The sequence below is a fragment of the Phlebotomus papatasi genome, chromosome 3, assembly GCF_024763615.1.
Source record: "Phlebotomus papatasi isolate M1 chromosome 3, Ppap_2.1, whole genome shotgun sequence".
Classification (NCBI taxonomy): domain Eukaryota; kingdom Metazoa; phylum Arthropoda; class Insecta; order Diptera; family Psychodidae; genus Phlebotomus; species Phlebotomus papatasi.
The window spans coordinates 27,318,868-27,341,505 of NC_077224.1; the positions used below are offsets into that span (position 1 = coordinate 27,318,868).

The following is a 22,638-nucleotide window of genomic DNA, read 5'->3' on the forward strand; positions in this document are numbered from 1 at the left end:
GCCATAACTCCGGTTCTAATTGTCAGAATTTAAAAAATGAGGGCTTTTTGGAAAGCTCTCGTGAAATGCCACTCCCCCTTCTAACATCGCAAGTTCATAAAACCACCGCTAGGGGCGCTATTATTAAAAAGAAAATTTTTAAATTTTTAAAGTTAAATAACTCAAAAATTCCTTATGCAATCGGGCTGAAATTTTAGTATGTTGTAGCCGTTGATTATACCTATCAAACAAAAAAAACCTTAAGTCGATCCATAACCCCTGACCCGAGCTATAAGGGGTCAAAGTTCGAACATTGACCGGCCTCTATCTCCGGTTCTAATTAACATAGCGACATAAATTTTACCTTTTTGGTTTCGTCTCGATGAGCACTTTCAGATGGAAGTTCAAAAAGTCACCACAGGTGGCGCTGTGATAGCGTCAAAATTCATCGAAATTCAAAGACATTTTTCTCAAAAACGGCATTGTGCAAGTTAATGAAATTTTAGTATGTTGTAGTCCAGTCTAGGACGTTTCCAAAATGGTGCGTATGTGCGCTGTGGTTTCAATAGAACCGGAGATATGAGGGGTCAAAGTTCACAAAATTCAAAAAATCATATCTCCGGTTCTATGTGACCGATTTTGATGAATGAGGGCTTAAACGAAAGATCTCACCAAATGCTACAACTTTCTAGAATATTTGAACTTCGTGGGACCAACACCAGGGGCGCCACAGTCGAAAAACCAATTTCAATATCACATAACCTCAATTATCTCGACTGTCGCTGAACCGATTTTGATGATTACTTCAACATAATTGTAGAGCACATTTGTCTCTACATTTCGTTCATACATCATTTTCCACTCAGACCACGCTATCACTCCGATTTTGCCGTTTAAGTGTGAAAAAATTGATTTTTCCCATAATAACGCTTTGAAATCACTCAGATGCCAATTTGACTGCCTCTACTCCACCAAGACACTTAAAATAGGGTTTTAAATGGAAAGTCCCACAAAATACAACAATTCTTTGATATAGTTGAAGTTCAACAAATGATTACTTGGGGAACTCTGGATGAAAAAACGAGTTAAGAAACAAAAAACCTCGCTTATCTTGACTTCTGAGTAATCGATGAGATCATGTTCTATGGGAAAATTATAGAGAACATTCTGGTCTACATTTCACCCATATATCACTTTTCTGTCAGTTCATCCAAATCCTTGATATTTTGGTTTAAATACAAAATTTGTATAATTTCACGAATTTTATTCAAGATAACTGAATGGCGTCTCCCAACTTCAGCTCTAAATCGAATTTGCATGCACTCCGAGTTAGCTCACGTTAAGAATCTCACCTACATAAGCCGGTTAGGATTATCTGTCCCTTTGATATTGAAAAGAAATATTTCAATAAATTATGTCTAATGTAAAGCCAGCTTTAACTCTTTCGCGTCTTTAGGGTCATATATGACCCGGGGAAAAAAGTTTCTTTTTGGCTATTTACATTAATTGAAATCTAACTGGAGTCTTGAGAAAATGAGCCAAGTATCTTACATCCTTCTATTATGATGTCGTGCACGAACAGATAGATTTCAATTAATGTAAATACCCAAAAAAAACTTTTTTCCCCGAGTCATGCCATGACATTACCCTAAAGACGCGAAAGAGTTAAAAAGATGATTATTTTAAAATTTGCTTCATTTAATTGTGGATAACATCATTGTATTGTACACTTTTGTGTACCGAGAATCCAGAAAGTCGTTGAGGGTAATTTTTTTCGAATTTTTTGGCGGGATTGGTGCTTACCAGCAACTTGGGATATTTTTATTTCATCTGGCAACACTAGTCGACAGGCGGCCATGTTTGTCGTCTAAAATTGCGAAAAAATCCAATTTATTTTTGCTGTGTGTTTTTCTCGAAGAATTCCCAAGGATAAAGCACGGAAAATTTGTGAAAAATAGTGACAAACGCTTGGAAAAACTGTGTCACAATGTTCAATGTGAGTAAATGTGGAGGAAAAGCTCTGCAATTGGTAGAAAATTTGTTGTGAAAAAAAAAGAGAACGTAGGTAGAGGACGAATTTGACATTTCAATCATCGCGGATTGCACAAAATTTCCATTGCAATTTTTCTTCATTCACTGGCGCGTTTTCACTTGCATTTTCCATGCTGATCACTCATGTGCATTTTCTCTCTCTCCATCTGCATAGCATTGCATTGTGTGGTTGAGTTGAGATTGAGGATGGATGTGCCACAAGATGATGTTGAATCGGGGGTGGAACAAAGAAATTTGCATATGCGAAATTCCAGAGAAAATCACCATGTAAGCTCAGTCACGTCCCTCAGTGATGACTCTGGCTTCTCTGGGCTGCCACACACCAGCAGCTCCATCTCCAGTGGTGACTCCAGTCGCCTGGGACCGTGCAAATTTGAGTTTGAGCTGGTGGAGAGTGACGGTGAGTTTGACTCCCTGGACAATTGCTCGGATGGTGGCATGAGTGCTGAGAACTTCAATACACTGAAGAAGGGACCTCTGGCACCAATAGATCCACCCCCAGAATTTCAGGATTCACCCCAGACCACACTCCTGCGATCACCAGTCATTCAGGACTTTGCCAATACTCTCACTGAGGATATTATCACTGAAGCTGCTGTGGCTTGCTCCAGGATTCAGATTGCCGAGGAGCCAGAGCCAAGTTTCAGTGACTACTACGCCCAATTTGACACCCTCAAGAAGCCTCTGAAGGGATCCTTGGGAGAACGTGTTCGAGTTACTCCTCAAATCTACGCCAGTGACACTGTTCTCAATTCCTACGACTACTCAATCAAGGTAGGCCTTTTTATATTTTGCAAAACAAAACAGTAAAAAAAGTATCAACTTTTGGTTCTCTTGAAAAGCTTCTTTATCTTGGAATTTGTAAGAAATTTATCGTCAGAAATGTGAAATTTTAATATTTTTGAAAAACAAGGGTTAAGCCTAGATCGCTTACGGCAGTTGAGATTCTTAATATGAATATATACTTGATATAGTCGATTTATTGCTTAAGCCTAAACTAGACGATCTTGATCAAACACAATAGGGGATACCGGGGAAGATTAGGCAGCAAAAGATTTCTTTTTGCAAATAATTTGTGGAAAACATGTTTGAATCGGATTGATAAATATTTCGATGAATATTTAAGAGTGGCGGATAAGAGTAAACGTTCAGTCAGCAAATGGTTAAAACGGAGGCAGCCCAAATCCCGAACGCCAAAATCCCGAATTTTTTAAATCGAGAAAGAGATGAAATTATATGGAGGAAAATGTATAGAATAATTTCCCAAGACACAGAAGATTTCCCTTTGCCTCCAGCAAGCGCGGGTGCAATCGCGGAAGTAGCTATGACACTTTTAAGAATTCGGAATTTTGGCTTTCGGGATTTTGACCGGGACCCGGTTAAAGAACCCTTGGGAAACCAAGAATAAAATTGTGAACGTGGAGATGCTATCTCATGTCCTATGTTCAAGATTATATAGATTGAGGTTCCCATAATTCAGGATGACACTTAGTGGGCTTTTCAATCTTTTCAGCACGTTAATATTTCTCTCAGTTTTGGCCGATTTTAAGGTGCACGGATAAATCTGTAAAACTCTAGCAATTTTTTCGGATATAGGTTAACATGGGGTAATTCGGAATCATGTCAATTTTAGAAACTTTGAGATATTCTCACTGTTTCAGACGGTGAAAAAGAAAAAGAAACCAGTAATAAGTCCGGATAAGGTTATGGCAGCTGAGATTCTTTACAGGTGACCTCGAAATGCGTGCAACTCGGGGTTCTTGCAACTCGGAATGCGTGAAAATTCGATTATGAGTTGAATTTTGGGGGGTAAAAATCATGTTGAGTAAACTGTTCTTGTCGGTCGAAATGAATAAAATTGGTTCGACGCGATTCTTTACCCCAGAATTCAACACACAATCGAATTCTCACGCATTCCGAGTTGCACAGATTTCGAGGTCATTTGTAAAGAATCTCAAATACCATAAGCTAATCTGAGCTTACTACTGTTCATTTTCTATTTTAAATAGTCTGAGTGCAAAACGCGAACGAAAGAAAAATAAGTTCATTGAAATCAGTTAATAAACATTAGAAATAGAGTCCGGTCCATTTGGATATAATAAGAGTCGGGGTACAGTGTATTTGAGTAGGAACAGATGGGCTCTACCATTGGAAAGGTCTTGATCTTACTGTGTTATCACACTTGCACATTAAAATTTTAATATGATTCACATTAATTGTCGCTGGTGTGAGTCCAAATGTGTAATTTGTGTGTTTGAATCATTTTATATTCAAAATTTGATCTATTTGTTGATAAAAAGGTAGACTTGGCCCGCAAAATTTGATATAAATTGATTTATAGCATTAATGTGAAAAATTAATGCGATTTTCTCTTTAATTTAAATTTCTCTTTAAATTTAAACTTATTTTTGCATGCTAAGTCCACTTCTTTATCAATAAATAGAAAAACCCCAAAAAATATTAAGTGACTCAAAGACACAAATAACATATTTGGACGCTCACAAGCGATAATTAATGTGAATCACATTAAAATTTTAATGTGCAAGTGTGATAACGCCGTTAGGCACAATATACTAAAATTTCATCGAAATCGCATCATAAACACCGAAAATGCAGTTAGGTCAAGACGTTTTTGATTATAGCTCGGGTCAGGAAACATTGAGGGATCAGAGCGACCCATCGTTGGAAAGGTATCGACCTCAGCTACAACATACTAAAATTTAAAGAAAAAGCATCGTCTAGTTTTCAAAATATTTGAAATCGAATTTTAGAAAATTGAAATTTCGATTAATAGGACGTAGTTAGTTCATTCTCAATCGTGTTGTCCACTTTATCCATTTGTGAAAAAGTAGTAGTGAACCAGTTCCTTGACATCTTTTTCCCACCATTCTTTTTCCATACCTGAAGAAGGAGCTATCAAGCTCCGAAACGTTGGCAAGGAATAAAGGAGGAGAAGATCAAAGGTCAAAATTCCGTGTTTTCATTTCTTAAAGATTAATCGACTTTCGATTAAATCGGATAAAATTGGGGTGTCAAAAAGAGCTTTCTAAAACACCAAAATTTTTTTAAGTTCTAACAATTATAACAGGAAACATGGCCATTTCAAAATTTAATTTTTGACTCCTTCTAACCCGGGTCAGGGGTGTCGGGTCGGGGGCTTAAATTATTTTTAATCGAAAGCTCTTAGGCCCAGCTATAACATACTAAAATTTGAGATCGATCCATGCCATAGGGGCTGAGTTATTGAGAAAACTAAATTTGGGGGTGTTCCAAAATGGAGGAAGGGGGGATGGGTCTGACATGATCTACTTCTAGCCACTTATCGACATTTAACCTTTGCCGAAAACCATTTGTCGAAATTTCTTTCCCATTCTCTCTCCAAAAGCGTTTGTACTCTGGCCAGGACGGACGGCCATCCACGAAAATCCATTTTTAGCGCATATGATATTCATGACCTATAAGTGTCAAAATGTGTAAATCCAAAATTTGAGGTCCATCTGACTCGGTCGGATTTCACCTGTGACCACAATTCTTGACAATCTCAGCTAAAACCACGAAGAAGTACGAGACTTTACATTCGAGATTACTTTTTTATTGTTTTTTTTTTTCTTTTACCATCGAAAAGTGTCAGGAAATATCAAAATTCCAACACTGAGAGAAATCCGAAATAACATTTCGGAAATGTTAGTTTTACCCTGCATTATTGATCCGAAATCGGTGTAACTATTACCCTTTTTAGGTGTATTATGGGTTAAAGTTACCCTTTCTCATATTAATTTTACACTTAAAAATGTGTAAAATTAACATTAAAAAATATTTATATATTTTTACACCTAAAAAGTGTTAAAGTTATGAGGAAAAAAGTTAATCGCATCCCATTTTTTTCTCAGTGAAATTATGCATGATTCCAAATTACCCCATCTTACCCTACTGCTATTATTCTATCACTTTTTCTATTTTAAAAGTAATTTATCAATAATTTCAAAAAAAAAATGTTTTGATTTCACTTTTATGTCGCTCTGATTACTGTTTAATTAGAATCGAATTGGAATTGACACGCATTGAGTAAAACCTGCTGTCTTATAGGAAAATACGTAAACGTTAGATGTTTTCATTTCGAATAGCTTTCGAATAGTGATAAATAAATTTCCGAATAGTGGTTCAAAAGTCTGAAAGTTTCTTTGGAGGTTGCAATTTTTGAAAAATTAGCCAGTTGAACAAGTTCAGTGGAAACAGAACTCGTACTAAGACCTTTAGTTTATTTATTTAATTGTCAAAAAATTACCTTACAAAAAATTTAAAGTGGTATCCAATTTTGCGAAACATTTCCTTATTTTTGAGATTAAATCAAAATTTTACGAATAGAAGTATAGTCAAATCAGTCTAATATCAGAAAATTTAGCATTCAATTACCTGATATTCTTTACAATCTTTTTCATTAGTCTATTTCAGAGTTAAACTAAGAAAACACGAAGAAAATCGTGAAATCGGGACTTTTTTATTTATCAAATTTTATTTACATTCTAAAGAACAAATAAAAAAACGCATGCATTGAGGAAATTCGATTACATTTCAATTTTTGAAGTTGCTTCACTTTATTTCTGCTCAAAAAAATATTCTAAGGCGTCCTCTTCGTAGATCGTAGACTCTGAGATTTGGACCTTTACATTTACGAGTTTGAATTTTCTACAACTGAACTGTTGATTTTAGCGCCACTGGCTTCGGTCGCATGCACTTGGTAACGTTCTGAAGAGTTGTAGCATTTCACGAAACCTTTCAAAATTACCCTAGGTAACTAAATTCAAATTCTGACAATTACTCTTTGTAGCCTGGGTCACAAAGATCGGACTGGATCAAGTTCTTATCTAAGATCTATCCATGTTATAGGGGTTGAGAAATTGAGAAAACAAAATTTGGTGGTGTTCTAAAATCAAGGGCCCATCAAGCCTTATAAAAAATGAAGCTATTTTTCAGTTTTCCTTGTAAAAATTTTGCAGATATTGCCTCTACGTAAACAAATTTGCTCCTAGTTCTTGTATTATTTCGGCGAACATTATAAAATATGTATTTATAAATAGTTTTTAATGCATAATTTTGAAATATATCAGACTGATAAGTCAATTCTTTTTAGGAAAAAACTTGCCAATAGGTTTCAGTGCCTCTATGCAAAAACGTATTAAAAAATAAATGTCGAGAGGCCCCCATCTAAAATGGTGGAAATCTTATGTTGTATACCAGTTATTTAACCTTTGCTGTAGGGTGAAAGGAACACCTATTGACACTTTCAGAATTCGTGTTAGGACCTATTGACATCCTACTCTGTACGATTTGGAATATGTAATTTGAACACTTATCCTTATCGAAAAACGTAAATTAATGAAAAAACGCCATTTTACTTACATTTTATTATATACATTAAATAAATTTCAACATTTTGACATAAGTGCCAATAGGGGTTCCCTGTCGAAGAGGTGTTAATTCGACCCTAAGCCTCTTGTTGATATCTCTTCTTTTTCTCTTCAGTAACTTTTCATCTTCTCAAAATGAATCTGTTCTAAATGCATTTGATTTGTATTAGCATTTTTTTTCTAGAGACGTAACATGAAGAGTCGTTTACTATGATCGCAGATCTAAAAAAATCACTTAGAGCAGTTTCATTTTGAGGAGATGGTGTGTACTGCGGAAAATGGCTGGAGGATTGAAAAAAAAAAGATTTTTAACGATTAGCATATTCGGTATCTATGAGGGTCACAACGTATTTATACAAAGTTTGAGCCCGATCTGACGAGGTTAGAATTCACATTGAATCACAGAAGCTGTAAAAAAAACTGTTTTTAGACCAGTTTATTTACTACTTTTTGTGAAATTTAATTCACCCTTTCCTCCTAAAAGGATTATACCGACGACAATATCTACGACGAGCCCAACGGGGAGGTTTTCACATCTTCAACGTCTGACGTTGAGGCCTTTCAGGGTTACCTCATGGTGCCGAATCGCACCAAGACAGATTCAGAGTCTCCGCTTCGGGAGTGCACAAGTCAGCATTTGAGAGTCCTCCAGACACCCTGTGGCAGTTGCTACAGGCGCAAGACACCACCAAAGTCAACCCTGTACAGTCCGTTGCATCACACGGGCAGCAATTTGAGTACGGGGAATCGTCCCAATTCCCGCAATTCCCTCACCTCTCGACTGTCAAGTTCGCACAATAGTCTCAGCATCAGCGCCTCCAAGGCCGATGATTCAAGTTTCATCACTCAGGCCATGTCACACGATGCGCTGACGGGTCGGGAAATCTCGGATTTCTACAATGTGCCAATTGATTCGGACGTCTATGCCCTGCCAATTGATATGGTGCGTCCGGAGAAGGGTAGTAGTAGCAAGGGACGGAGTCGGTTGAAGTATGTGAGAAATAATAAAAAACGTCGGAAAGATGACAAGAGAACTGCCACAAAGGCATCCAAAACCATTGATAAGCGTCACAGTGTTCCGGAGAATTGCATTCAACCTGAATCTAAGCGTCTTCTGCACAATCTCTATGCCAATTCCAGTGATTCGAGTGAGGCCACAATGCGAAAGCCCAGAGTAATTCCGTGGGGTCGTATGAAGTGTTCAGAGACGAGTGTGCAATTGTCAGGGCATTCACAGGTGTTGACTGGTGGGAATCCCACCAAGAACACACCACAAAGTTCAACAGGAAAGTCATCTGGGGCCAAGAAGGCTAACAGTGAAAATGGACTCAATAACAATATCAGTGGAAAAGTGCCAAAGTTCCATCAGCACAAAAAAGCCCAATTCTCAATTCATTTGAATCTCAAACAGAAATTCTGTAGCATTTTTCGCTTTAGGAAGTCTCAGCAGAAGCCGAATCGAAATGCCAATGTTCACAATAATAATCAAGGAGAGAATTGGGACTATGAAGCACAGCAGAATGGCACGGCAAAGGGTGATTCCAAGAAGAAGATAATACTGAGGGCTCTGCCTCCGCTTCCCGGACGAGGTGAGTTTACTTCGTTTTTACTTTGATTTTTTTTTTTAATTTAGGTATCTTTCTGCGCCAATATCCAATGTTTAATATTAACAAAAAGCCAAAATCTATATTTTATCTGACATTTTTATAGTTTTTATTTGGGATTTTTGCCAAGAAAAAAAAATGCAAATAACTTAGAATTGAGAAACATTTAAATTGAAAGTGACTCATCGAATCTCGTCTATAAATATGTTTCAATTAAAATGTCGTTTGGTGGATGATTCAATTAAATCGTAATAAAATTGTGCAGAATGAAAAAGAAACATTCTTCGAGATCAATTAACTCGTTAGGAGTTTTTTTTTATAGAAAATTTTGCAAAAATTTTCTGACAGATTTGATATTGCAGATGAAAAAAAAGCGGAAGACTTTGTGAAATGTTTAAAACTTTTATGCAATTGTTTCTATTGTTTTGAACGTTTTGTTTTGCAGTATTGATCCGAAATCAGTGTAAATACTACCCTTTTTAGGTGTATTATGGGTTAAAGTTACCCTTCTTTCATGTTGATTTTACCCTTAAAAGGTGTAAAATTAACATTAAGATAACATATGGTTTTAGAATCCTAGACAATTGTGAACTAAAATCAATTTTGGTTATTAAAAATTGATCTGGCCAGTAAAACTTTTGTTACTTTATTTTTTTTACTTGGTCATGAAAAATTGATTTTTTGTCAGTAAAAAAGTTAAATTGAAGCAGTAAAAGAAACAATTTTGATCATAGAAAATCGATTTTTGCCAGTAAAAATCAGTTTTAGACAGTAAAAACTCAGTTTTGCTCATGGAAAATCGGTTTTGATTGGTAAAAAAAATCATTTTTGTCCCAAAAAGACAGTTTTTTTTATTGGGTGACCAAAAGCCAATTTCGATTATGAAAACTCAATTTTGGTCAGTAATGGCTCCGGCATTCTTTATAGATCAGCAAAATTTCACGAAATAAAAATTTACATCTCTTTCTTAAAAGTTTTGTATATGTCTATCCTACTCTCCCGTGCTTTAAATTCGTTTGAGCTAAACTGAATTTGTTGTGTAATGTTTAAAATAAGAAGAAAAGTGTAAAAGAGTGAGATAGACCTATACAATAGTTTTGAGAAAGAAAGGGATGCGAATTTCAACTTCATGAAATTTTTCTGATCTAAAAGTTATGCCGGAGCGGAGACATAATAAATCAATATTTGTTTATAAAAAAGACATTTTTATTCCTGAGTCAGTAAAAAATCAATTTGAGGCAATAAAAAATTCAATTGCTCATGAAAAATCGGTCTTGTCCGGTTAAAATTCAATTTTTGCTTATAGAAAAGGGACAGATAATCCTAACCGGCTTATGTAGGTGAGATTCTTAACGTGAGCTAACTCGGAGTGCAAGCAAATTCGATTTAGAGCTGAAGTTGGGGGACGCCATTCAGTTATCTTGAATCAAATTCGTGAAATTATGCAAATTTTGTATTTAAACCAAAATATCAAGGATTTGGATGAACTGACAGAAAAGTGATATATGGGTGAAATGTAGACCAGAATGTTCTCTATAATTTTCCCATAGAACATGATCTCATCGATTACTCAGAAGCCAAGATAAGCGAGGTTTTTTGTTTCTTAACTCGTTTTTTCATCCAGAGTTCCCCAAGTAGTCATTTGTTGAACTTCAACTATATCAAAGAATTGTTGTATTTTGTAGGACTTTCCATTTAAAACCATATTTTAAGTGTCTTGGTGGAGTAGAGGCAGTCAAATTGGCATCTGAGTGATTTCAAAGCGTTATTATGGGAAAAATCAATTTTTTCACACCTAAACGGCAAAATCGGAGTGATAGCGTAGTCTGAGCGGAAAATGATGTATGGACGAAATGTAGAGACAAATGTACTCTACAATTATGTCGAAGTAATCATCAAAATCGGTTCAGCGACAGTCGAGATAATTGAGGATATGTGATATTGAAATTGGTTTTTCGACTGTGGCGCCCCTGGTGTTGGTCCCACGAAGTTCAAATATTCTACAAAGTTGTAGCATTTGGTGAGATCTTTCGTTTAAACCCTCATTCATCAAAATCGGTCACATAGAACCGGAGATATGATTTTTTGAATTTTGTGAACTTTGACCCCTCATATCTCCGGTTCTGTTTTAACCACAGCGCACATTTGCACCATTTTGGAAACGTCTTAGACTGGACTACAACATACTAAAATTTCATTAACTTGCACAATGCCGTTTTTGAGAAAAATGACTTTGAATTTCGATGAATTTTGACGCTATCACAGCGCCACCTGTGGTGACTTTTTGAACTTTCATCTGAAAGTTCTCATCGAGACGAAACCAAAAAGGTAAAATTTAGGCCGCTATGTTAATTAGAACCGGAGATAGAGGCCGGTCAATGTTCGAACTTTGACCCCTTATAGCTCGGGTCAGGGGTTATGGATCGACTTAAGGTTTTTTTTGTTTGATAGGTATAATCAACGGCTACAACATACTAAAATTTCAGCCCGATTGCATAAGGAATTTTTGAGCTATTTAACTTTTAAGATTTAAAAATTTTCTTTTTAATAATAGCGCCCCTAGCGGTGGTTTTATGAACTTGTGATGTTAGAAGGAGAAGTGGCATTTCATGAGAGGTTTCCAAAAAGCCCTCATTTTTTAAATTCTGACAATTAGAACAGGAGTTATGGCCATTTTAAGAATTTTTTTTGGACCCTTATAGCTCGGGTCAGGGGGGTCGGGGGACCTTAAGTTTAGTATTGATGGAAAGCTCTAAGGCCCAGCTATAACATACTAAAATTTGAGCCCGCTCGATGCCATAGGGGCGGAGCTATTGAGAAATCAAAAAAAGGGGGGTCTTCAAAATGGCAGAAGGAGGGGTGGGGGGTGGGGGGTCAATGCACCAAGTTGCAATCTTCATGCGATATATAACCTTTGCCGAAAACCGCAAGTTGATATCTTTTTTAGTTTAGGAGCTATTAAGCTCCAAAGAGCGGCCGGACGGACGGACGGACGGGAACGGTTTTTAGCCATCCATATATTCGTGATCAGGAAGTGTCAAAACACATTCTGGCCAAGTTTGAGGTCGATCGGACGACATGAAATTTTGTTAGGATTATAGTAGGTGAGATTGTTAAGAATCTCACCTAATACAGTTGTTTACTGTAATAGTATGTAATAGTAATGTAATGATCAGTAATAAATCAATTTTAATAATGCAAAATCGGTTTTGGTCAGTAATGGCTTATGCACACCATTTAGATCAGGAAAATTTCGTGAAATAAAAAATCACATCCCTTGACAAATATTTTGCATATATATATCTCACTCCTTCGTAATCAAAATTCTATTGCACTAAATTGAATATGCTGTGATGATCAGAAGAAGAAGAAGAAGAGTGCGAAAGCGTGGGACAGACATGTGCAAAACGTTTGAGAAAGAAAGATATGAGAATGTTGATTTAATTAAATTTTCCTGATCTAAAAGTTGTGCAGGACTCATAAAAATATCAATTTTACTGCTCGAACTCAAAGAGAGATCAGTTACATAATCGACTTTTTTTTAACTTGTCACCGTCCTAGAGCTTGAGCAGTAAGAGATATCCATTTCCGGTCTTCGATGACCCCCAATAAAAATAAGATATCTCTAGACGCTTTTTTTTTAATTGTCCTGCAGCCCCCCGCATCATGTTTTTTTGGTTTTTCTCGAAAACGGCTTCTACGATTTCTTTTATTTTTGAATATGTTTTGGGGGTGGTCCAGGCGAATATTTCGTCCAAACATATCTACGACCTAAAACAATCGCCATCTTGAATTTTCGAAAAAATCAGTGTTTATCTGGTCTTGAAATCAGTATAATAATGAATCAATTGAATATCTTTGACTGACTTATTTTTCTCGTGTTTACATTTTTTGCTTGTCCGTATGCTTGTAATGACCAGCTCACACTAACTTTTGTTTGTAAACATGTTTTCAAAATTTCTCATGATATAGAGCGAGATGACTAGATCTAGATCTCTCTCACTATCATTGAAATGTCAAAAACATGTTTACTAAACAAAAGTTATTGTGCGTTAGGTATAACTCATGCCAAAACATTCTAAAATGATCATTTATTTACCAATTTTTGATTTTGAAATGCTTTTGTGATTTATGAATTAATTTGATCTCTAGTTGATCAATAATGCATCAAAAGATCATGCGAAAAATTATTTCACTGAGAGCTTTATCTCGTGAGTTCGAGCATTCCGCAAAGCTGAGACGCTTTGCCATCTCTTTGACAGAAAATCCATTTTTATAAATTGTCTAAAATTAATTTATTTACTGACTAACTGTGCTATCACACTTGCACATTAAAATTTTTTTTGACTTTTCTTTGTATTGGTTCCTGTCTCGAATGTTTGATGGTTTTGGAAGACCACGAGAACTGGGGAAAATAGTTATGACAAGAACCAACTCAAAGAACAATCGATTAAGTAGAATCATTTGAACAGGCTAGTGCTAAAAAAAAAGATGTTCAGGAGAATGATTTCTCATTTTCGTTTTTAAAGAAATAAAATCATAATGTTGCTATTCCAATGAAAAATGAAAAGGGCAAATCCTTCTCCTGAACATTTCTTTTTAGTACATGGCTGTGCTTATGTAATTCTGCGTAATTGACTTTTTCTTGTGTTTTTTTTCCTATTAAAACTGTTTTCTCCAGTTGTTGTCGTGTTATACAACCACCTTGTGTGAGGAATCAACGCAAAGAACAGTCGACTTAGAATTCAATTTAGAATTCTCAATCGACTCAATCAACAAAAAATATCGATTTAGAACATGAGAAAAGCCATGTACTAAAAAAACTGTTCAGAAGCAAGATTTCCTCTTTTTTCCAACAACGATTTATTTCTAAATTATATTGATAACATTACAAAATTTTTAACAATAAAATTAGTGTTCAATATTACTACACTTTTCAACTTTATATTTAAATTTTACTTAATAAATTTTTAAATATTGGATTTCATTCTACGATAAATGTCATGACTGTTTTCGTGTTCTAACCACCAAACAGTCGTGACAGGAACCAACAAAAACAAAAGTCGATTACGCTACGCAGTAGCACATAAGAACAGCCTTGTACTAAAAGAAATGTTCAGGAGAACTATTCAGTCTTTTAATTTTTATTGGAATAACACCATTATGAATTAGTTATCAAGAATACAAACCCTTCGTGTTTTGCTTTTTTCTGATGAAAATTTGCTTGTCTTGTGGTTGGCAGATTCGACAGAAACTGCAAATGTGAGCACAGCAAACGACACTGGAAATGCGAGTGAAGAGGAAAATTCTGTAGACGATGGTCTTGTGAAAATGGATTTTACGTCGAGCATTGAAAAGATCAAGCAGGTTAGTTCAAAGTGAAGCTGTGCGGTTCTTCGAGCATTTTCTTTTCAACTAATATTTTTTTCCTTTAGTACGGTTGGTATTGGGGTCCGATTTCAAGTGAAGCTGCCGAGAGGATACTCTCAAATGAGCCCGATGGAAGTTTTATTGTGCGTGACAGTTCAGATGATCACTATATTTTTTCCTTGACATTCAAACTTAATCGATGCGTGCGTCATGTGAGAATTGAACAGGATCAAGGAACTTTCTCATTTGGCTCCTATGCCAAATTTAAATCACGCACAATTGTGGAGTTTATCGAGAAGGCAGTGGAACATTCACGAAGTGGAAGGTAGAAATGAATAGCGGTTCTCAATGTCTTTTAAGAAGAAATTCTTAGATATTTCGGGATTAATTGAAATTTCAGGTACCTCTTCTTCTTGCATCGAAGACCAGAACATGGACCAATGCGTGTGCAACTAACGAATCCCGTGTCTAGATTTAAGCATGTACAAAGTTTACAGCACATGTGCAGGTAAGTTTTCTTGTTCTAAATTATTTGTAACAAAATATTTGAAGCTGATTTATATGAAAAATGTATTTCTGTTGGAGCAGATTTGTAATTCTAAAGGCTGTTGTAAGGAAGGACTTGATCCAAACACTCCCACTACCTAGAAGGATCATAGACTATTTGAGCTACAAGAATGTCTACTCGGAGCAAATTGAGAGTGATAGTTCTACATCTCAGGTAAGCATTAAAAAGAAAACTATAAATAAATGTGCTAATTAAAAAATATATAAATTGAATTTACAGGCTTCAAATGGTCAATCATGAAATTCCTCTATGTAAGTTCTGTGAAGAAACAAAAAAAAACAAACTCTTTTTGCAATTGATAGAAGATGAAGGAAGAAAATTTGCATGAAATTTTAGGTGCTAAACTTTTAAATTGATGTTTATAAAGAAAAGATGAAGAGAAAGAAGGAAAAAAACTCTTAAGAGGTCTTCTAGAGACAAAATTATCTCGGGAAGTAAATCATTCGCAATACCAAATGTTTCAATAATTTTCGCTTTTTTAGTTGTAAGGTTGTTTTTTTTTTTGGAGGAGATAGGAAAAATGATAATACTGATGAATAAAAATAAAAATGCATAAATAGAAAGATGGTGTTAGAATGGATAATCAGCAAATAGACAGAATTTCTTGTGTTTCCTTTTTAAGGATGGAAAATACTGTTCTCAAGTGCTTCTGCATTATCCACTTTCTTTGTGTTGGTTCGTGTCATGACTGTTTGGTAGTTTTAGAAGACGGCAAGGGAAAACAGTCGAGAAGGGACCAACACGAAAAAAAATCGATAATGGAGAAAAAACGATAATGGACAGTAACAGGAAAGGCACAAAAAATGTTCATTTTTCATTTGGAATAACACCTTAAAGTATTTTTCTGGAGGTCAGGGTAAGGACCAACAAGGTAAGCATTGGCCACGAGGATGGGACGGGGCTCTCTGATGGACTGCGGGATAAGATTGAAAAGTATTTACGAGCATTTGGCGTCCACCTTGGCCCAAAGGTTCGGGATAACCTCCAAAGGAGTACTCCCTATTGTTGATGTTGTGCGTACGCAAGGAGCCATCCCGTCAGAAACTATGAAATCACTCCAGGAACTCGGGATAACATCGTAAAGAGCGGCGCATGCCCTCTCATTGATCGCTCTTCGTAATTCCATCGTTATGTATTGTGAATTCATGGACTACAATGGACGATCGAGAACTCAGGACAATTAGTCCTCCGTTACACCTTCAAGGTCCACGCTTCCAGTGTTGTTCTGTATGTTGCTAGTGTAAAATGTGTACCATTCTCCTACGTGCTACTCGTCCATCTTCTCTTTTGATGCGTAGTTTTAATTTACAACACGGCGCAGTATAAAGTTTATCTATGTGAATAGACCTAGGGGAAAGGCTTATAATTTTGTCCAGAGTAGCCGAATTTTACAATATCAAATTTGAGAATGAGATTTTCAAATTTGAGAATCCTATTCTCAAACTCACACTACTCAAAATACTCACATTGATTTGAGAACGTTTTGTTCGAAAAATCGCATGCAACTTGCACAATGAGATGCTCAGAGCAAAAGTAGACCGTTTTAATAGGGAATGGCATACAATGGAGACCACTCTTGCTCTAAGCGTCTCCAATGTGAGTTGAGTTTCAACTCAATGTGAGTAAAATTGTGTGAGTTTGAGCAAAAAAGTTTGAGTTTGATAATTCAGTAAACTCAACCTTTTCATCTTTCACATTTACTAAAAACAAATATGTTCAAAAACATCTAAAATGATACTATTTATTATTTTTTATGAATATTGCAATATGATTGAGCATCTTATTGTGCGATTTTTCGAACAAAACGTTCTCAAATCAATGTGAGTATTCTGAGTAGTGTGAGTTTGAGAATAGGATTCTCAAATTTGAAAATCTCATTCTCAAATTTGATATTGTAAAATTCGGCTACAGGTTCTTATTTTGGACACTTTGAGGATAACATTGGACACTAAAAATAAATTGATTAAAATGATGGATTTTTATTCCAATATTTGATGAATAATGAATTCTATCTAAATATTTGTTCTTTTTGAAAGATTTTGACACTAAATACGTTAAATTTTGAATACGATTTGAGTTGAAATTGCTTTGTTGAAAATTCAGTGTGAGCAATTGCTTACGAGAAATATGACAGAACTTCGTGTTTACTTCAGTTCTTATTTAGCTGTGGTGAAGTACTAACAATGTTTCTTCGGTTTTTTTGAGTGATATTACACGGTGCGACAAAATTTACCTTTTTGTGGGTGTCTTTGACGAGAGTGCCAAAACTTGTTAGAGGGTCATTTAAGGACCTCAAATCTGCAATCCGTTTGTCCGGGTCACCTCTAGATTTTTTTGAAAAAGCATATTTAGTTTTTTGATGTTTTATAAAATTCAAAAATTCATATCTCCGGTTCTAATTATCCGGTGGTAGTCACATAAAGCTAAACTGACGCGTAATTTCATCCTCTATAACTCTTGTGAACATATCAAGCATCTACGATGAAAATGAAGTATATTTTTTAAAGATTTTTTGAAAAAGGGCACCCAAAATGGTGCATTTTTCTGTGTTTTTTCCATCTTCTAGTAATTTTCCCACTTTAATAGAGCATTTTATATGTCAAATAACTATGCCTAAAAGTTAAAGAATTTAATATTCTTTCATATCTTTTTGGTTTAAATTTTCTATCCTAATTCGTTTATTCACAATAATTTATTGAAAATAAAAGGCATTATTATTAAAATAAAATCTCTTATTATATATAATTATTTGGTATCTTTGTCTAACCTACTGAAGAGCATTCTCTTTTGCACTCTCACTTACACATTTCATATAAAAAGAGGCGAAATGAAAGAAAGAGACGTATTTAGAAATAGAGAGAGAAGAATAGCTGTTATGAGTGCCAAAAAACTATTCTTCTCTCTTTATTTCTATATACGTCTCTTTTTTTCATTTCGCCTCTTTTTATATGAAATGTGTAAGTGAGAGTGCAAAAGAGAATGCTCTTCAGTAGGTTAGACAAAGATACCAAATAATTATATATAATAAGAGATTTTATTTTTATAATAATGCATTTTATTTTCAATAAATTATTGTGAATAAACGAATTAGGATAGAAAATTTAAACCAAAAAGATATGAAAGAATATTAAATTCTCTAACTTTTAGGCATAGTTATTTGACATATAAAATGCTCTATTAAAGTGGGAAAATTACTAGAAGATGGAAAAAACACAGAAAAATGCACCATTTTGGGTGCTCTTTTTCAAAAAATCTTTAAAAAATATACTTCATTTTCATCGTAGATGCTTGATATGTTCACAAGAGTTATAGAGGATGAAATTACGCGTCAGTTTAGCTTTATGTGACTACCACCGGATAAATAGAACCGGAGATATGAATTTTTGAATTTTATAAAACATCAAAAAACTAAATATGCTTTTTCAAAAAAATCTAGAGGTGACCCGGACAAACGGATTGCAGATTTGAGGTCCTTAAATGACCCTCTAACAAGTTTTGGCACTCTCGTCAAAGACACCCACAACGTGTCGCACAGTGTTATTGAATACTCATTGAATATTGTGTTGATTCACGTTAGTGGTGATTTGTACATTTGACCTGAAGTGAGATTTGCCTTGTGAAATAGATTTTTCGTGTAAAAAATAGGAAATTTTTTAAGACATTTACCAGTGAGGTGATGGCTCTTATTTTGGACAGGTGTGTTTCTCACGAAATTTCGTGAAGTTTTAGCTTTTGTGATGACTAGGTTGGACAAATGCCTGGAGAAACAAAGGAGCATCATATCTACGAAAGAGATGTAGCGAGAAATGCATTGAAAGGCTCCCGGAAAGGTCAGGGAATGAGCGAATCCGCACGTACTTGGAGTATCGACGTCAACTCAATTTAATGAATGATATGGAAAGTTGCCGGGCTTCTGTGGTGACATTCTACGTTTCCCTTACATGAACAGGAAGAGGACTTGGTAAGATTGGTTCATGAAATGAAGAACAATGTGCACCCTATTGAGGCGGATTAGCTGTCCAAATTTACAGCCAAGTTGTCCAAAATAATAACCAAGTTGTCCAAAATAAGAGCCAAAGTCACCTCTACATATCAATTCATTTTTAAACGTATTAAAACTAATTTTAATAAAAATAAGACGATAAATAGCTTGCTAAGTTTCTAAAGAACCCTTCTGAAAAGAGAGTAACAAGAAATGTCAATTAGTATTGAAAATATCGCACTTCAAACTTGGAACTTCAATACTTATAAGCAGACTGTCCAAAATTATGAGCCCTTACCCTATATACGCTCTTATTCTTGATGTACCTGATTATTTATTTGTTTATTTGTACATTTATTTATTTTATATTAAAATGACTGCTAGTGTTGTACTATGACCAGCTGGAAACCGATTGACCAACGCAAGCCTCGGGAGGACACAAACAAAGGGAACACCCTGCAATATGGGTAATAAGGGTCGATAACAATAGATTTGACTCGATTCACCGATCATCCAAAAGATTCCCCAAAACACCTGAGGAGTAATACAATTGATTTTCAGAAAAAAATCACGTATCTGTTCACAACCGATTGGAACCGGTTCAGACTTGTCAGAAATTTCAAGACCTTTCCAACTAGTCCAAGCATGGTCACATTCGGTTGAGTAATACGCTCTGTAGAACCTTTTTAACATAGGGCCTTGAAAAGTCATTATTAACTCTTTCCGGACCACAACATATCCAGCAAACGAATTTCAGTAAAACTCACTTTATTGTAAGTCTTAGTGGTCAAATATGATATTTTTGTAGAGAAAGAATTTTTTCCGCTTCTGGGAAATTGAAAAACTCATGGGTACTCTCGTCCCCAAAAGAACGAAAAGGAGACAAACTTCAATTTTCCAAAAACCAATAATATCAATTTTGTGAATTATTTTTGCGTGTCAAATGACTCCTTTACAATGTTGATCACTAAAACAAGGTGAATTATTGACCAGTATCTTGTGGGATGTCCAGGAAGTGGTCAAGAAGACACCAAATTTTTGCTTGCCAACAGATTCCTCAAAATATTTCACACAATAACATTTTAAAACACATTTCTCTCAACATGATGTTATTGTAGACACATTAAGCTTTCTCAAGAGCCAAAAAAACACTTCCTGGACAATCAAAATTCACCAAAATCCGGAAGGAAAAATTTCCCTGAAAGCAATCTCCCTCGCTGCCAAATGTCAAAATTATCGGCCATATTGGCAAAAATGTCGCTCCCGCTTGGAATTTTCTTACAAGGTTGGTGTCAAAAAGCAAAAGGCAAATATTTTTCGAATTTATGCAATCTGTGATTGTTAGTTATCATACTTATTGTCCCCGAAAGGTTTTTCCTCATTCTGGTCTAGAAATATCAAAAAAGTCACAATATCTGCAAGGAAGCAGAAAATCGAAAATTCACGATTTTGACCAAGAATATCTTAGCTCAGGAGTTAATTGGGATCCTCCAAAAAAATATCCTAGATTTGGACATCCTTTAGTTTGAAATCATCCACAAGAATCGGATTTTTATCGATTCTAAATTAGTCCAAAAAAATTCTTTTTTTTCCATGGGTACCCAGAGTCCCAAAGGAGACGAAAGAGTTAACTCTTTCGTCTCTTTTGGGACTCTGAGTACCCAAAGCAGCATATGAATATTCAGTGAAAAACAGTGTTTTTTTAATTATTCAGAACTGAGAAAAATTCAATTCTTTTGGATGATTACAAACTATAAGGATGTCCAAATGTAAGATCTGTAAGATATTTTTTGTAGGACCTCAATTAAATGTTGAGCTTAGATATTTTTGATTAAACAATTGTGAAATTGGCTTGCAGCATATGCTGCAGTCCGGAAAGAGTTAAAAAAAACCTATTGTAATCTAAAGCTAAACCTACACGCAAATAATATAACTCTTTCGTCTCCTTTGGGACACTGGGTACCCATGGAAACAACAATTTTTTTAGACTATCTAGAATCGATAAAAATCCGATTCTTCTGGATAATTACAAACTATAAGGATGTCCAAATCTAGGATATTTTTTGCAGGATCCCAATTAACTCCTGAGCTAAGATATTCTTGGTCAAAAATCGTGAATTTTCGATTTTCTGCTTCCTTGCACATATTGTGACTTTTTTCATATTTCTAGACCCGAATAAGGAACAACCTCTCGGGGCCAATAAGTATGATAACTAACAATTACAGATTACATAAATTCGAAAAACAATTTTTTCATAAATTTTCAAAAAACTTGTTCAAAGTTGATGGGAATTCTCGTCCCCAAGAATCTTGAGGTCAAATGTAAGGTTATCCCGCCAGTGCCCGCCATTTGGTTTTTGACACCAACCTTGTAAGAAAATTCAAGCGGGAGCGAAATTTTTGTCAATATGGCCGATAATTTTGACATTTGGCAGCGAAGGAGATTGCTTTCGGGGAAGTTTTTCCTATTCTTCCAGATTTTGGTGAATTCTGATTGTCCAGGAAGTGTTTTTTTGGCTCTTGAGAAAGCTTAATGTGTCTGCAATAACATCCTGTTGAGAGAAATGTGTGTTAAAGTGCTATTCTGTGAAATATTATGAGGAATCTGTTTACAAGCATGAGCTGGGTGTCCTTTTTAGCACTTCCTGGACATCCCACAAGATACTGGTCAATAATTCTTCTTGTTTTAGTGATCAACATTGTAAAGGAGTTATTTGACATGCAAAAATAATTCACAAAATTGATATTATTGGCTTTTGGAAAATTGAAGTTTGTCCAAGTTTCTATCTTTTGCGTTCTTTAGGGGACGAGAGTTCCCATGAGTTTTCCAATTTCCCAGAGGCGGAGAAAATTCTTTCTCTACAAAAGTATCATATTTGACCAGTAAGACTTACAATAAAGTGAGTTTTACTGAAATTCGTTCGCTGGATATGTTGTGGTCCGGAAAGAGATAACAACACTGGAATCGCGCTCTCTAGCCCGAATTTATTTATGGAAAAGTTAGGAAATGAAAATACTACTCGCTACTATGTGATAGTGTGAAGCTCTGAAAATTTTTGTAAACCGTTTTAAACATAGAAAATTACATTTTAAAAAATAAGATTACTTTTTGGAAAGGAAGCAGGAGTCAAAAGCAGGACTCACGCCCAGAATCATTCAATCTCCAGAGGAAGTGTCCGGTGCACAATGTGGGTAAGAATATCGTCTCGAAAAAATGTAAAAATAAATTTATGAATTTATTGTGACGAATTATTGAAAATAAAAATAATTTTCAATAAATTCTGAGTGCATTTTAAAATTAGTTAATTTTGCGCGCTAAATTTCCCTCCAAAATGTATGTGTATAAAAATGGCAGCAAGCGCGCGTAGAATAAATGTCAAACAAAACCTTTCAACAGCATTTGGATAATTACTTCAATTTCTACCGGTGCAGTGTTTGCAAACAAATGAATTCCTGAGTGTTTGTGTTCTCACGTTCGCAGGAAAAGTGCTTCAAATTAATTTTAAAGTGGAAAAAGGGTGGTGATTTGTTGTGCAAAATGACAAAGAAGGATTCTAGCGCGCCCCAAGAGAAGGGAAAAGCTACAACAATTACAGTTGCTCAGATAAATGCTGACAGAATAAATTTGGTAAGACATAACCTAAAAAGAAATGATACAAAAACGTTTGATAATTT

General features: G+C 35.3%; 2 protein-coding genes across 2 annotated transcripts in view; both read left to right on the top strand.

Annotated features, from left to right (window-relative positions):
* The first annotated feature begins 1,821 nt into the window (after positions 1–1,821).
* On the top strand, positions 1,822–15,544 carry LOC129807416 (uncharacterized). The gene is made up of 8 exons (XM_055856665.1): positions 1,822–1,975; positions 2,186–2,805; positions 7,924–9,028; positions 14,286–14,410; positions 14,479–14,738; positions 14,814–14,921; positions 15,002–15,134; positions 15,201–15,544. Exons 2-8 carry the CDS (start codon positions 2,218–2,220, stop codon positions 15,219–15,221), a joined length of 2,340 nt encoding a protein of 779 aa, XP_055712640.1. The 5' UTR covers positions 1,822–1,975; positions 2,186–2,217; the 3' UTR covers positions 15,222–15,544.
* A 6,839-nt stretch (positions 15,545–22,383) lies between these two features.
* The window catches only part of LOC129807417 (RNA helicase aquarius), a 79,432-nt gene continuing 79,177 nt past the window's right edge, over positions 22,384–22,638 (top strand). Inside the window, exon 1 of the mRNA XM_055856666.1 lies at positions 22,384–22,591. Coding sequence (XP_055712641.1) covers positions 22,502–22,591 — 90 coding nt within the window. The 5' untranslated portion in view covers positions 22,384–22,501. The remainder of the gene's footprint in view (positions 22,592–22,638) is intronic.

Excerpts from the sequence above, each read along its gene's own strand:
- LOC129807416 (XM_055856665.1), top strand. The coding sequence starts at position 2,218 with ATGGATGTGCCACAAGATGATGTTGAATCGGGGGTGGAACAAAGAAAT. Across the intron at positions 9,029-14,285 it reads GCCTCCGCTTCCCGGACGAG|ATTCGACAGAAACTGCAAAT; the intron begins GTGAGTTTACTT and ends TGTGGTTGGCAG. Across the intron at positions 15,135-15,200 it reads GTGATAGTTCTACATCTCAG|GCTTCAAATGGTCAATCATG; the intron begins GTAAGCATTAAA and ends TTGAATTTACAG.